The following is a 15,378-nucleotide window of genomic DNA, read 5'->3' as shown; positions in this document are numbered from 1 at the left end:
TTTATGATATGTTGTTTTTATGATATGCTGGCTTTCTTAATGAGTTTTATTGTGTCCACAATGACAATAAATTTCTATTCTATTCTAAAACTTTGTACAAACCTTGTGACTGTTAGAATGGCCTAAACAATGGGTCACCCCTCTGAGTCTGGTCTGCTTGAGGTTTCTACCTCAATATCATCTGAGCGAGTTTTTTCCTTACCACTGTCACCTGTGTCCTTGCTCTAGGGGTTGGTGAGGTTAGACCTTACTTGTGTGAAGTGCCTTGAGGCAGCTTTGATGTGATTTGGTGCTATATCCATCCCCTTCCAAGATGGCGCCTGTGACTGGCGTGGCCGTCGCTCGGCTCCTGTTGTGTTGGTTACTAATGGCCACTTTTACAACATTTGTTATTTTAGCAGCCCGACTAGCAGATGGAGGTGTCTTGGCTTTACGGACTTACGATCGGGACTCTTTGTTTCATATCAAGGAGACAATGGAGAGCCTATTTGCTTCACGAGACAGGTTCAACCAGGCGTTTCCTCCGCCCCTAACTATCGGCTCCGACTCACCTGATTATCTGCTGCTGTTGAGGGCGCCGTGTAAGATCCGCAGGAGACTGAGGAAAAAAGGCTTTTTGGATAAGAGGAGAAGAGGCTCGCGGGCTGGTGTCCAGGTGAAGAGAAGGCGTGCAGCGGCGTGTTTGGGCGCCAGCACCGGTGGCCGAGGACGGGCTTGCTTCCTCTACCACATTCCTCTCTTTGATGTGTGCGATGCCACATCTGCATCGACACCTGTTCGGTTAGGTACGGGTGTTCTAGACTATTCTCAGCGCTGGTATCCTGGTGGCGTAGTTCCATCGCTACTATGCACTTCCGTGTTTATGCCTCCGCCTGCACGGATCAGCTGGAGTCCACGTGACCGCTGTCTTCGTCCTATCCCATTGCGAGCCTCAGACAGCACCTACGTGACGTCGTCCACCTTGCACCTTGGTTTATTGAACATGCGTTCAATCGCCAATAAATCATTTTCCCTGAATGATCTTATATCAACAGAAATGTTGGACTTAATGTGCCTTTCGGAGACTTAGCAGAGAGAAGAGGAATTTCTTCATTTAAATGAGCTCTGCCCGTGGTGGGGGCCTTGCCATCGTTTATAAAGAGGATTGTGTGTGTAAAGGGGTACAGTCACAGGATTTTCCCTCCTTTGAATCACAGTTGGTCAAGGTGGGTTTCTCAAACCCATTTTTCTGTGTGTTGGTTTACCGCCCCCCAGGCCCTGCTACTGCCTTTCTTAAGGATTTTAGTGACTTTTTATCCTCTATTATAACGTTGGAATCTGTTTTAATTCTTGGAGATTTTAACCTTCATGTTGATGACAAGTTATCTTGCTCTGCTATGGAGCTTTTATCGTTGACTGAAGCTTTTAATTTTGTGCAACATGTTTCTGAGCCCACTCAGCAAAAGGGTCACATTTTAGATTTAGTTTTTACACTTGGCCTAGACATTTTAAATATGTCTATAAAAGATGTCCACTTGAGCGACCATAGTCTTGTTTGGTTTGACCTGCATTCCAGCTCTGATCAGAAGCCCTTAGAAGTTAAGTCTCTGGAGGCGTATCATCACTGCTGAAACTGCAGAAAGATTTTCTTCTATGTTTAATCCTTGTTTGTTCACTGATTTTCTTGATATGGACAATTTTATCCAGTGTTTTAACCAACACTGTGATACTATTCTTGATCAGTTGGCTCCTGTTAAATACAACGTGTCTTTACAGAAAAATGAGTGCCCTTGGATAAATGAAGAGCTCTTAAGTCTTAAGAGACTGTGTCGAAGAACTGAACGCCTGTGGAAATCCTCTAAACTTGAGGTTCACAGGCTTCATCTCAGGGAGCTGGTTCTATCATATAACAAAATGGCTGAGAGTGCCCATTCTGTCTACATACGTCAGCTGGTGTCTGTGAATAAGAAGAATCCCAGAGTGTTGTTTGATACAATCAACTCTCTTGTATGTCCTGCTGCTTCAGTTACTCCTGTGTTTTCTGAAGCTGACAGCAATGCTTTTTTGAGTTTTCTCATTGACAAACTCAAGTTAAGGATAAAACTCCACCCTCCCTGGTACTTCTACTGTTGTTGAGCCTGTTCCCAGCATTTGGTCTTCATTTAGGGCTGTGACACTTGCTGATATTTCGGCATTGGTGAGCAAGATGAAACCTTCCTCTTGCTCATTGGACATCCTTCCCTACAGGCTCTTTATTAAAGTATTTGAGGTAATTGGTCCATATGTTACTAGAATGGTAAATCTTTCTTTGTCCACCGGTGTGTTTCCCAGTGCTTTTAAGCATGCCATAGTGTTGCCTCTACTGAAAAAAACAGGTTTAAATCAAATGGAGCTAAGTAGTTTTAGACCTATTTCTAAGCTCCCATTCCTGTCTAAGATCCTCGAGAGGGTGGTTTCAGACCAACTGGCACTCTTCCTGGATCAGAATAACATTCATGACAGGTTTCAGTCCGGTTTTCGTAGACAACACTCTACGGAAACTACTCTTTTGAAAGTGTCCAGCGACATTATGATGTCTGCTGATGCTGGGAAATCCACCGTGTTGGTTCTTTTGGATTTGTCCTCTGCCCTTGATACTGTTGACCACCAGGTCCTGCTGAATAGATTGAGGGATCATGTCGGACTGTCAGGGTCAGTTCTTCGGTGGTTTTTTTCATATCTGTCTGGGCGTAGCTTTAGCGTTTTTGCTAACCAGATAAGGTCAGAGTCTGCGGACCTGTTATGTGGAGTCCCTCAGGGTTCTGTATTGGGCCCCATTTTGTTTTTATTGTACTTGATCCCTTTAGGTAGGATCATTCAAAGATTTACTGATGTCTCTTACCAGTTATTTGCGGATGACATCCAGCTTTACTGCTCCTTTAAGCCATCTGAGATTAAGAGGCTTGATTCCCTCCTCCATTGTTTGGCGGAAATTAAACAATGGCTAATGAATAACTTTCTTCAGCTTAACGCAGACAAAACAGAGACATTGGTTATTGCCCCTGATGCCCATATTCCAGGTATTCAGCAGTACTTGGGAGACCTGGGCCAGTCTGCTAAATCATGTCTTCAAAACCTGGGTGTCATTTTTGACAAAGACATGTCGTTGGTACAGCATTGTAAACAGCTGACGAGGAATTGCTTCTTTCAATTAAGAAACATCTCTAATCCCAGGAAAATGGTGTCTCGAAATGATTTCGAGCTTATTATTCATGCTTTTGTGTCAACACGTTTAGACTATTGTAACAGTTTGTTTTCATGTCTAAACAAGAAGGAGTTGCGTCGACTGCAGTTGGTACAGAACTCTGCAGCAAGAATTCTGACACAAGCTAACAGAAGGACTCATATTTCCCCAATTTTAAAGGAGCTTCATTGGCTGCCAGTGTCCTTCAGGATCAATTTTAAAATTTTGGTTTTAACTTTTAGAGCTCTACATGGCCAGGCGCCTCCCTATATTTGTGACCTTATCCAGCCTTGTGCCCCTGCCAGGGCTTTGAGGTCTGTGGACCAAAATCTGTTGATGGTTCCTCGCACCCATTTTGCAACCAGAGGAGAGCGATCCTTCCAGGCTGTTGCTCCCAGGCTTTGGAATGGTCTCCTGCTCTCTCTGCGCTCACTGGACTCTGTCGATACTTTTAAAAGCCAACTTAAGACTTTCTTTTTTACTCAAGCGTTTGCTTAGCTTTTGGGCTGCTCTGTGATCCTATGTTATGTTTTATGTTTTTATGTCTCGGCCATTGTCTGATGTTTTGTGTGGTGTACTCTGCTTTTATGTTGTGAAGCACCTTGTGGCTCTTGTCTGTGAAAGGTGCTATATAAATAAAATTTACTTACTTACTTACTTACTATATAAATGTCATACACTGAAATAAATTGAACTGGCTTTGAGTCCTCCCAGTTACTCTACTCGGGACACAAACTCACGATCTCTAGCATGGGAGGTGGACGCTCTGACCAGCCGGCTAAAAGCCCTGGCCTGAGTGGCCAGAGCATCCTTTGGCTGTCAGGGGAGTGAGGCCTGTTGACTACTGCTGGCCTCTGTCACATCAGACAACATGAAAAAGCCCCAATTCAACCTTACACTGTTGAGAGTCCAAGCTCTTACACATCTTCCATATACAGTACCAGTCTAAAGCCTGGACACAATTTGGAAAATGTGTCCAGACTTTAGACTGGTACTGTATGCTTGAGATTTGCGCATTAAAACAAGTTGATTGCATCTAAGGACAATGACACTTTATAGTAAGTGAAGCAATTAGAGCTGCCACAAAGTTGCAGACTGATAGCTGTCCAACAGCTGTCAGTCACTCACCTATCCCACAGAGTCGGTAACTCATCCTGGAGACTAACGTTCAGCTCATCAAAGACTTTTTGGGCCTGTTTCAGCTCTTCCTCCGCCTGGAAGAAAAAAGATCACATCTGTTAGCAAATTAACTGTCCCGCCACTTGCACACACCTGATAAAATGACTGATAATTTCAGCTCTTCTCCCGACTACACAATGGAGTGATTTACCTGTGTGAAGTGCCTTGGGGCAGCTTTGTTGTGATCTGGAACTATATAAATAAATTGAACTGAATTGCATTGAGTGGTTGGTTTCCAATACTGTCAGTACTTCATACTGATATTTTTACATAATGTTATATTTTTTGTAATTCTATGTCTCATCAGTGACTTGACTCCTGAACTATGCCTCTTCAGACTGTTACAGGGCCTGAACTTTATCTGTGTCATATCTACTGTTCATTGCAGAACCACATGATTTTTAAATCTAGTCATCATATCTCAGATGCCAAACTCTGTCAACAGGTTTTCACCCCGATCTATATTATTTGGCCCTTCCAAGATCATTATTGAAGCCATGTTGCACAAATCTTGGGCATGTTCAAATGATGATGTCGCTCACTCAGTCTCTCATCTTCAACACCTTACTCCAATTAAGGGTAAATGATGATGTAGAGTACCTTATTTTCTGTGGTCAATGTGACAAACTTGCCCTTTATTCTGTCTGAGCCCATGTTCAATCAATCAATCAATCAATTTTTTTATATAGCGCCAAATCACAACAAACAGCTGCCCCAAGGCGCTTTATATTGTAAGGCAAGGCCATACAATAATTATGTAAAACCCCAACGGTCAAAATGACCCCCTGTGAGCAAGCACTTGGCTACAGTGGGAAGGAAAAACTCCCTTTTAACAGGAAGAAACCTCCAGCAGAACCAGGCTCAGGGAGGGGCAGTCTTCTGCTGAGACTGGTTGGGGCTGAGGGAGAGAACCAGGAAAAAGACATGCTGTGGAGGGGAGCAGAGATCGATCACTAATGATTAAATGCAGAGTGGTGCATACAGAGCAAAAAGAGAAAGAAACAGTGCATCATGGGAACCCCCCAGCAGTCTACGTCTATAGCAGCATAACTAAGGGATGGTTCAGGGTCACCTGATCCAGCCCTAACTATAAGCTTTAGCAAAAAGGAAAGTTTTAAGCCTAATCTTAAAAGTAGAGAGGGTGTCTGTCTCCCTGATCTGAATTTGGAGCTGGTTCCACAGGAGAGGAGCCTGAAAGCTGAAGGCTCTGCCTCCCATTCTACTCTTACAAACCCTAGGAACTACAAGTAAGCCTGCAGTCTGAGAGCGAAGCGCTCTATTGGGGTGATATGGTACTACGAGGTCCCTAAGATAAGATGGGACCTGATTATTCAAAACCTTATAAGTAAGAAGAAGAATTTTAAATTCTATTCTAGAATTAACAGGAAGCCAATGAAGAGAGGCCAATATGGGTGAGATATGCTGACGGGGACTAGAAGGAGAGATCCTTGAATGACATATCCTGATCAAAAATGACTCCAAGATTTCTCACAGTATTACTAGAGGTCAGGGTAATGCCATCCAGAGTAAGGATCTGGTTAGACACCATGTTTCTAAGATTTGTGGGGCCAAGTACAATAACTTCAGTTTTATCTGAGTTTAAAAGCAGGAAATTAGAGGTCATCCATGTCTTTATGTCTGTAAGACAATCCTGCAGTTTAGCTAATTGGTGTGTGTCCTCTGGCTTCATGGATAGATAAAGCTGGGTATCATCTGCGTAACAATGAAAATTTAAGCAATACCGTCTAATAATACTGCCTAAGGGAAGCATGTATAAAGTGAATAAAATTAAAGTAACAATCAGTTGAAGGTCTAGGTCCTTGGGACATTTTGGTGATGTTGGGGTGTGAGTAAAGGGGAATACACAGTAAATACAAGTAATAGACCTCCCTCGAGAACACTCGTGTACAGGCTTGGGGAGTAACGGAATACATGTAACGGCGTTACGTAATTAGGATACACACAAAAAAAAGGTAACTGTATTCCGCTACAGTTACAGAAAAAAAGACATTCAGATTACAGGTATATTTAGGAAAAATGGGGATTAGTTCGCAGGATTACAATTTTAATGCATTTTATGATATTATCTGTATATAATTTTTTTTTTCTTTGAAATGAAAACGTGGACAGCATGACGCCTCCCAACCGGGCAAAATATTGATGAAGTACCCGGATGTTAATGCATTTTCAATGGAGATTCGTGACTGAACACACTCAGAAAAATGCACGCAAAATACATGTTAAAAAATGCCATTTTGACCTGGATATTGAGCCAGTAAAATTAAATTACATTAAATTATGTCAGGAAATTATTAAACTTACTCTGACACACACACATTCCCAAATATTAGTGTTGAAAGTTACACGGATCTGCACTGTTCAAGCTGCTGAGCTGAGGCGTCCTGCTGCAGCAGCTGCGGCTCCTAAAACCATTACAATACATTTATATATATATATTATATTTTTACACAATTATCCTTTACTGACCGAGTTTCATTCATGAAGTCAGTGGTGTGTGTACACATCTCTCTGTGTGGGTGTGACTGTGAGCGGCACAGCGCGGGTCATTATAATCTCATTATTTTAAGGTGCAAATTTAAAAAAAATCCCCAGTCTTGTCAAACAATTTTAATCACTAACGGCAAGTATTTTAACTAGACATTGGTCTAGCAGTGGAAAATATCAACTAGACATAAGTGAAGAGTTAATGGTCCGTGTCATCGGGTGACACGGCAGGAGACATACAGCTATTTATCATCCAAATATCACGGACAAAGTGACAAGAAGAACCAAAACCACTTACTTATGGAAGGGAATATTGTCTCCCTTGTTCCTCCATTTGTGACTTTGCCAACATGCGCAGCTTTCCGACATATTCCACCTGTTTCTTGAACTTCTATGCACGCAAATCACTAACTTGCCCGGAATTAAAATGGCGACCACGCCTCCTGACTGACAGGATTTACTTAATGGTTTCATTATGCTGTTGTTCTTATTTTGAAAGTTCAATAAGTGGACTGATATGTTAAACCTTGGTGTGAATGCTACATGAAAGACTAAAGTAAGATCATTTTACTGAACAAGTAGCAGACTTTTTTGTTTTGTATATTGTTCTGCCACTTTTAATTATAAATTCATCCGCACACGCCTGAGTTTTCATTATCCTTCATTTGTTTGGCATTTTTTGTTGAAAACTGAGCAGGTGAACACTGGGTGTGTTTAAAACAATATTGTGGTGCTCTTAATTCATAATGTGAAGTAAAACAGAGCATGCCATGGAAAAGAAACAGTTTGATTTTTGCTTGATAAACTGTACTATGTGGTCAAGACTATTTCTGTTTAGTTTCTTTTGTCTGTATTAGCATATTTGATATTGGAGTAATCCAGAAGTAATTGAAAGTAATCAAATGACATTACTTTAATATTATGGTACTTGGATTACGTTACTGACTACATTTTTCAACAGGTAACTAGTAACTGTATCGGAATACATTTTTAAAGTAACTCTCCCAACCCTGATCATGCAGCACCATAACTACAGCAGCTCTGTTGTTAAACCATGATGTTGGCATGTTTGTGCACATCATGGTTTCTATTAACACAAGGCAAATACAACACACAAAATATAAAACAGAACAGGAACGTAAAACCAGAATCATAAAATAGATCAAATGTGTAGCTGGGGATGACATCACAACCTTTCACCAGAACTACAAATTAGTGTTGCTAACTTAAAACACTGCTTTATAACATTATGAATCCTTTGAAACACCTGCCGCCCAAACATTGTTCTGGAGTTTGCATGAAATGGAAGACACTGTGTGCTATGCTTCCACATAGTGAACATTGGCACCTGCTAGATGGTTCAGGGTGGAGCATATCAAATGCCATATTAAATAATGAATTTCACACTGAAATGCTGTTTTCTCAGAATGTATGTTGCTCATAAAGACAATGAACAGATGAATTTAAAAAGGCTCACCCTATTCAACTTAAGACAAAACAATGAAGACAACATACTGTCATTTTTTAAAAGGAGGGTTGGTTTTAGTTTAAAACTGGTGCATCAGCTTTTCCTTTCCTTTCAGCTTGGGACTCCGGCAAGGACGGTCACATTCGTCCCCTCTCCTCTCCTCCTTTTTCGGTTCTCTATCTCTGCTCCGACCTTCAAAGTCCTAGTTTCACTAGACTGTGAATTCTTCAAATTAAGATTTGGATTAACCATGGAATTGATCTGCTGGTCTCTCAACGCTATTGACACCATTTTTTTTTTTTTCAACAAGGAAATCAGGGCTGGGGGACCCTGCATGCCCTGATGGAACCTACCCAGCGGGCTATGCTCTCGACGCCTGAGAGAATGGAGTGCGACATGCTTGGCTCCACTCTCTGTGGAAGATGTTTGAGGATTTATTTCTATTTGCTTTTATGGTGGGAGGTTTGGTGCTGATTGGTTTGTGCGTTGTCCTGATCCACAGGAATATTAGCAAGATGGCTGCTACCAAAATCTCATCACCTCATCTGTCCATCATGATTAATGAGTTGGGCAATGCAACAATCTCAGACTGCGTTAACTCTTGAACTCAAACATAAAATGGATACCATCTTGGAGCATATCGCTGCATTGCAAAGGAATGTGCTGCTGAGGACCGGAGACTATTCTTCATAAATTTGGACTCTAGATGGTCAGAGGTGCAGTACATGGAATTCTGTATCTCTCCTCCTAATCGCTCCTAGAAATTGTACATGGCAGCCTTATCGGCTCCTGAAGGTCAATTGCCCTGCTCTTCCCCCAGAAAGATCTACGGCCTTGGTGAAGGAATTCAGCTCCCCATTCTTATCTATCTACCCCCTCTCCAGCCTGCTGTTGCCTAGCAACATCAGACTTTAAGCACACATGAACAGAAACTGACATAAACTTAACTCATCTGCACACGACGCATGTCTCCCTCCCTCCTTCCCTATTACCCCCCTCCCATTGTCTCTCCACTCCCCTCACCCTGGCTTCCTCCCTGTCACCTCGAAGGCAGTGCGGATTTTACTGCTGCAGCCTTCAACTCCCCAAGCTGGGCGGCACAGGCCCCTCCTGCTGCAGCCTTCACCCACTTTTCCTCAATTCGGATGACGGACTGCTTCAAGTTTAGTGCACATGAACAATGTCAAATGTATATGTGTTATCTTTAATTCTGATGTGATCCTATTGTTGCTTGCTTGCCTCTACTGGTGGTTGGCTTTCACTGCGGTATTGGCGACTCTGTTTTGAGAAATGTGAAGTTAGCGACACCAGCAACCATAGTCAAATGTCTTCTGGGGGCCAGAGCAGGCGACAGTGAAGGAAATTTGAAACTGCTGGCTAAGGCTAAGCGTAAATTCGGTAAGATTGTAATTCACGTCGGCAGTAATGACACCCGGTTACGCCAATCGGAGGTCACTAAAATTAACATTGAATCGGTGTGTAACTTTGCAAAAACAATGTCAGACTCTGTAGTTTTCTCTGGGCCCCTCCCCAATCGGACCGGGAGTGACATGTTTAGCCGCATGTTCTCCTTGAATTGCTGGCTGTCTGAGTGGTGTCCAAAAAATGAGGTGGGCTTCATAGATAATTGGCAAAGCTTCTGGGGAAAACCTGGTCTTGTTAGGAGAGACGGCATCCATCCCACTTTGGATGGAGCAGCTCTCATTTCTAGAAATCTGGCCAATTTTACTACACCCTCCAAACCGTGACTATCCAGGGTTGGGACCAAGAAGCAGAGTTGTAGTCTTACACACCTGTGTGTGTGTGTGTGTGTGTGTGTGTGCGCGCAGAGTGCAATGGTACCAAACGTATGGAACCAAATTTTCACCCTAATGGAACCAAATTGCACTCTAAATGCAATGCAACACAAATGGGACGAATAATCCATGTCACGTGACATACAAAGCACCAATCAAATGACAAAAGGTAAGATGGTAAATAGACTGCATTTCTATAGCGCTTTTCTATCTGCATCAGACGCTCACAGCGCGTTACACACTAATAGTCTTACACACCTCTCTGCAGCTTCTCTCCCCCTGCCATCCCCCCAATACCCCATCCCCATAGAGACGGTGCCTGCTCCCAGACCACCAATAACCAGTAAAAATCTATTTAAGCATAAAAATAAAAAAAAAATAAAAAAATAATATAGCACCTTCAACTACACCACAGACTAAAACAGTTAAATGTGGTCTATTAAACATTAGGTCTCTCTCTTCTAAGTCCCTGTTAGTAAATTATATAATAATTGATCAACATATTAATTTATTCTGCCTTACAGAAACCTGGTTACAGCAGGATGAATATGTTAGTTTAAATGAGTCAACACCCCCGAGTCACACTAACTGTCAGAACGCTCGTAGCACGGGCCGAGGCGGAGGATTAGCAGCAATCTTCCACTCCAGCTTATTAATTAATCAACGACCCAGACAGAGCTTTAATTCATTTGAAAGCTTGACTCTTAGTCTTGTGGATTAATTGCTGTATTTTGTCTGAGGTAATTGGAGTGTAAACATAATTTCGTTGTTGTTGCACTCGTGTAATGACAATGACAATAAATCTCATCTCATCTCATAGGTTTGCAAGTTGAGATTACCAGATATTTCTGAATAAGATCATTTTTTTTCCCTTCAGAACATAAGATGAAAACATGGACTTGTGAAGGAAGGAGGGGAAGATAGACTGCATTTCTATCACGTTCTTCCATTAAGCAGATGCTCAAAGTCCTTTACAGTGACGCCTCACATTTACTTCCCCAGCCAAAGCTGGCACCCATTTTTACAGCTGGGTGACCTGAGAGAATGCACAAGATGCAGATACGCAGCATGAATGGGATTTAAACCCCTTTCTATATATTGGCATATTTTGAATCAATTGAAAATGGATTAGGTAAAGCTAAATATAGCTGACCTTCATCATTTTGCGGTCATTCTTCATCCCAGAAGCTTGCAGGGTTTCCACATGATGGCGAGCGCTGTCATAGTCTATGAGCTTTCGACTTCTCTTGGCCACACGGTTCTGATAGGAACAGAAACTATCAATTCATCATTGAGGATGATTACCCTTCTAAGATATTTTTAAGGTTTGAAAACACTACCTTGAGATCTGGGAAGTGTAGCAGATATTCATCAAGGTTGAGAAGAGTTGAGTCTACCACTTTGTTATGGAAGTCTTCCCATAACGCATCACAGTCCTGCAAAAAAAAAAAAAAAAAACATGCATTCTGTACCAGCAATTACATTTATTTTTACAGTGTCAAATCACAACACAAGACACACAAATTATTTGAGTACAAGCAGTGCTGTTCCCAGCAGCAGCAGAGTTGGGACCCCTGTTGTTTTCATTCAGATTAATCTTCTATACCAACACTAAATAAGAGACTGCAACCTAGACAGTACAATCTGTGTTGGTGACATTTTCAGAAGTGGTTCAAAAGTCTGTGTGTACCACACAAGAAAATCCCTCTCTAGGGGATTCGGGTCATGTGCTGTACATCTGGGATATACATTTTGGCCGGTAAATCCTAAATCACGCATCTTACATTCAAACATCTTATATCCATGTGTTCACTGGATGCAATTGAATCTCCTGACATAGGTTCCATATATTTCTGCCTTAAGCCCCTTTCAGACTGGGCTTGCATACACTTGCATTGTGATGTACATAGAGTACACCGGAAAATCACACCGATTTGGCATCGTCCCTGTGTAGACGGCTGTATGATGGCATATGGTTGTGTTCCTGATGCATGTGGTTGCTTACTGTATGCTTACTGCCATGTATGTAGCCCTTGCTGCTATTTTTCTGCCTCTCAGTCCACTCCTGCCTACTTTTTGGGGATTTTGTGGCATTGTGGAAATGCGCTTTGTTCTCAAAACCGTACATGAAAGCAATGTACTGAAGACAGTGCTCTGTCTGATAACTGGACTCTTACAAATATCGGTCGTCGTCTCTCGTCCTGTTGTTGTGTGTGATCACTGTTCATTGTGCTGATGGGTTTTTTCCCTGCATTGCTGCTGCATGATTCAATGCAGCAGCAATGAAGGTTTTTCTTTCCCAAGTTTTACCTTGTGTGTGCTTTTTATATGTGTTCATGTACCGGGCCGGCTTATGTGTGTTGTGTGTTATGTGTGTGTCGTCTGTCGTCATGAGGCCGGTCATGGTTTGCTCAGTCCTGCTGTTGACCTAAGGCAGGATATACATCTGGAGCTGGTCCCCGGGAACCTAAAGGCGACTTCTGCTCCTAACTGGCAATTAGGATGGGTTAAATGCAGTAAACACATTTCATTGTGCAGGGAACATGTTCCTTTGTGCATATGACAATAAAATTCTTTTGAATCTTTTGAATCCTTTGAATCCTTGAAACGGCACTCACGTTTCCAGACGTACTGTTGTGTGGGCCGCTGAAGAGGAGGTACTGCTGGCCCACCACCAGAGGGCGCCCTGTCTGAAGTGCGGGCTTCAGGCACGAGAGGGCGCAGCCGCCTCAAGGAAGCAGCTGGGAGTGGCAGGTGCCACTCATCATCTCATCATTCCATCCATCCATAAAAGCCGGACAGCAACTCCACCTCCCTGCCGAGATATTATTCTACCACTCAGGTAAAACCCTCAGCCGTTTTTGGTGCCGAACGCACACATTTGTCTCTGAATATTTTGCAGGCATACCTGTTGACTATCCACAGCTGGAAGCTGAGTTTGTGGATTGTGGAGGAGACGACGCTCTTCGCTCCTCACACCCAATTGGATAAGTAGTCACTCAGGCGCTGCACGTTTATTGTTCCTGTATTGGAGGTGGAGATTTACCCACAAAAGGAACTGGACTGTTTGCTGACTGTTTTGCTGGGTGTGCACACACCCACCATAAACTGTTTCTGCTTCCTGCCAGCAGTACCAGGTCTGACAGCTGGAGATGGTGGCCACCTGGGGACTCAGGACTTGGCGGCTCCAGTGTGCTCCAGATCTGTCGGCGGTGGACATCGTGTGGGGCCTGGCTCTTCTCTGGACAGACGTCTTCTATCCTCGAGCCTGCCCACACATCACCTTTGTATATTTGACTGGATTCTAAATCTGTGATTGTCTGTATTCCGTTGTGCACATTCACAACCGTAAATTGTTATCTTTTTGGCTCATCCATTGTCCGTTCATTTACACCCCCTGTTGTGGGTCCGTGTCACTACACTTCCCCAACAGGATATCTCGGCCAACGTCATGGATCCCGAGGGGCGTCAACCATCAAGTGAACAACCAATGGAAGAACAGGGTGCACAGGCGCCAGCAGGAGGCGTGTTAGGTGAGTTGCAGCAAATCCTAACCGCCTTCACTGCTCGGTTGGACTTAGTGACCGAGCAGAACGTCATACTCGATCGTAGGATGGAGGCTCTCACCACACAGGTGGAAGCGCTCACACGGGGCGCGGCTGCAGCTCCTCCTCCTGCTGACCTGGTGCCGAATATAGACGTTCCACTGGTCATTCAACGAACCCCCCCACCGTCCCCTGAAGCATACATAAGTCCCCCGGAACCGTACGGAGGTTGTGTAGAGACGTGCGCAGACTTCTTAATGCAGTGTTCGCTCGTCTTTGCACAGCGTCCCGTCATGTACACGTCGGACTCCAGCTGGGTGGCTTATGTTATTAATTTGCTTCGAGGTGAGGCACGCGCCTGGGCTACGGCGCTCTGGAAGCAGAATTCACGGCTCCTAACAACATATACTGAGTTTGTGAGGGAGTTCAGACTGGTGTTCGATCATCCTAAGACAGGCGAGACCGCTTCAGATGTGCTGCTGTCTATGAGACAGGGGCATCGGAGTGCGGTCGAGTATGCAGTCGCCTTCCGCATCGCGGCAGCGAGGGCCGGCTGGAATACTGTTGCACTCCGCGCCGCCTTTGTAAACGGACTGTCTCTGTCAACACTCGCCTTTAGAGACTGGGCTAAGGGTGGGTCATAACACGCACGAGGGGTGCGCATGTAAATCTGCACGACTCCCAGTTATGATCCTGAGTGGGGATCTAACCCTTCACGCCCCAGCACTGGTGGACACGGGGTCGGAAGGGAATCTGTTGGACAGCAGATGGGCAAAGGAAGTAGGGCTCCCTCTAGTGGCCCTTCCGTCACCATTGAAGGTACGGGCGCTAGATGGCACCCTTCTTCCTTTAATCACGCACAAGACACAGCCCGTAACATTGGTTGTGTCTGGGAATCATCGGGAGGAGATTGTGTTTTTTGTTACACCTTCTACCTCCCGCGTAATTTTGGGCTTCCCATGGATGATAAAACACAATCCCCGGATTGATTGGCCGTCTGGGGTTGTGGCTCAGTGGAGCGAAACCTGCCACCGGGAGTGTTTAGGATCCTCGGTTCCCCCAGGTTTGACTGCTAACGAGGAGGTTAAAGTCCCCCCCAATCTGACGGCGGTGCCTGAGGAGTACCACGATCTCGCCGACATCTTCAGCAAAGATCTGGCACTCACTCTTCCCCCACACCGTCCGTATGATTGCACCATTGATTTGATCCCGGGCATTGAGTTCCCGTCCAGCAGGTTGTACAACCTCTCACGTCCAGAGCGCGAATCAATGGAAACCTACATCCGGGACTCGTTAGCTGCCGGGCTGATCCGGAACTCCACCTCCCCGATGGGTGCTGGTTTCTTTTTTGTGGGAAAGAAAGACGGCGGACTCCGTCCATGCTTTGATTACAGAGGGCTGAATGAGATTACTGTTCGCAACCGATACCCGTTGCCCCTGTTGGATTCAGTGTTCACGCCCCTGCATGGAGCCAAAATTTTCACCAAACTAGATCTTAGGAATGCGTACCACCTGGTTCGGATCCAGAAGGGAGACGAATGGAAGACGGCATTTAACACCCCGTTAGGTTACTTTGAGTACCTGGTCATGCCGTTCGGCCTCACCAACGCCCCCACGACGTTCCAAGCTTTGGTAAATGACATCTTGCGGGACTTCCTGCACTGATTCGTCTTTGTATACCTG

The 15,378-nt window shown here is 44.2% G+C and overlaps 1 protein-coding gene across 1 annotated transcript in view; it reads right to left on the bottom strand.

Annotated features, from left to right (window-relative positions):
* The window catches only part of amph (amphiphysin), a 424,563-nt gene that overhangs the window by 354,226 nt on the left and 54,959 nt on the right, over positions 1–15,378 (bottom strand). The window contains exons 5-7 of the mRNA XM_034182651.1: positions 11,491–11,586; positions 11,304–11,411; positions 4,331–4,416 (exon numbers count right to left, since the gene is read on the bottom strand). Coding sequence (XP_034038542.1) covers positions 4,331–4,416; positions 11,304–11,411; positions 11,491–11,586 — 290 coding nt within the window. The remainder of the gene's footprint in view (positions 1–4,330; positions 4,417–11,303; positions 11,412–11,490; positions 11,587–15,378) is intronic.

This window comes from Thalassophryne amazonica, chromosome 12 (genome assembly GCF_902500255.1).
Source record: "Thalassophryne amazonica chromosome 12, fThaAma1.1, whole genome shotgun sequence".
Taxonomy (NCBI): Eukaryota; Metazoa; Chordata; class Actinopteri; order Batrachoidiformes; family Batrachoididae; genus Thalassophryne; species Thalassophryne amazonica.
This window is presented reverse-complemented; position numbering and strand designations above follow the sequence as displayed.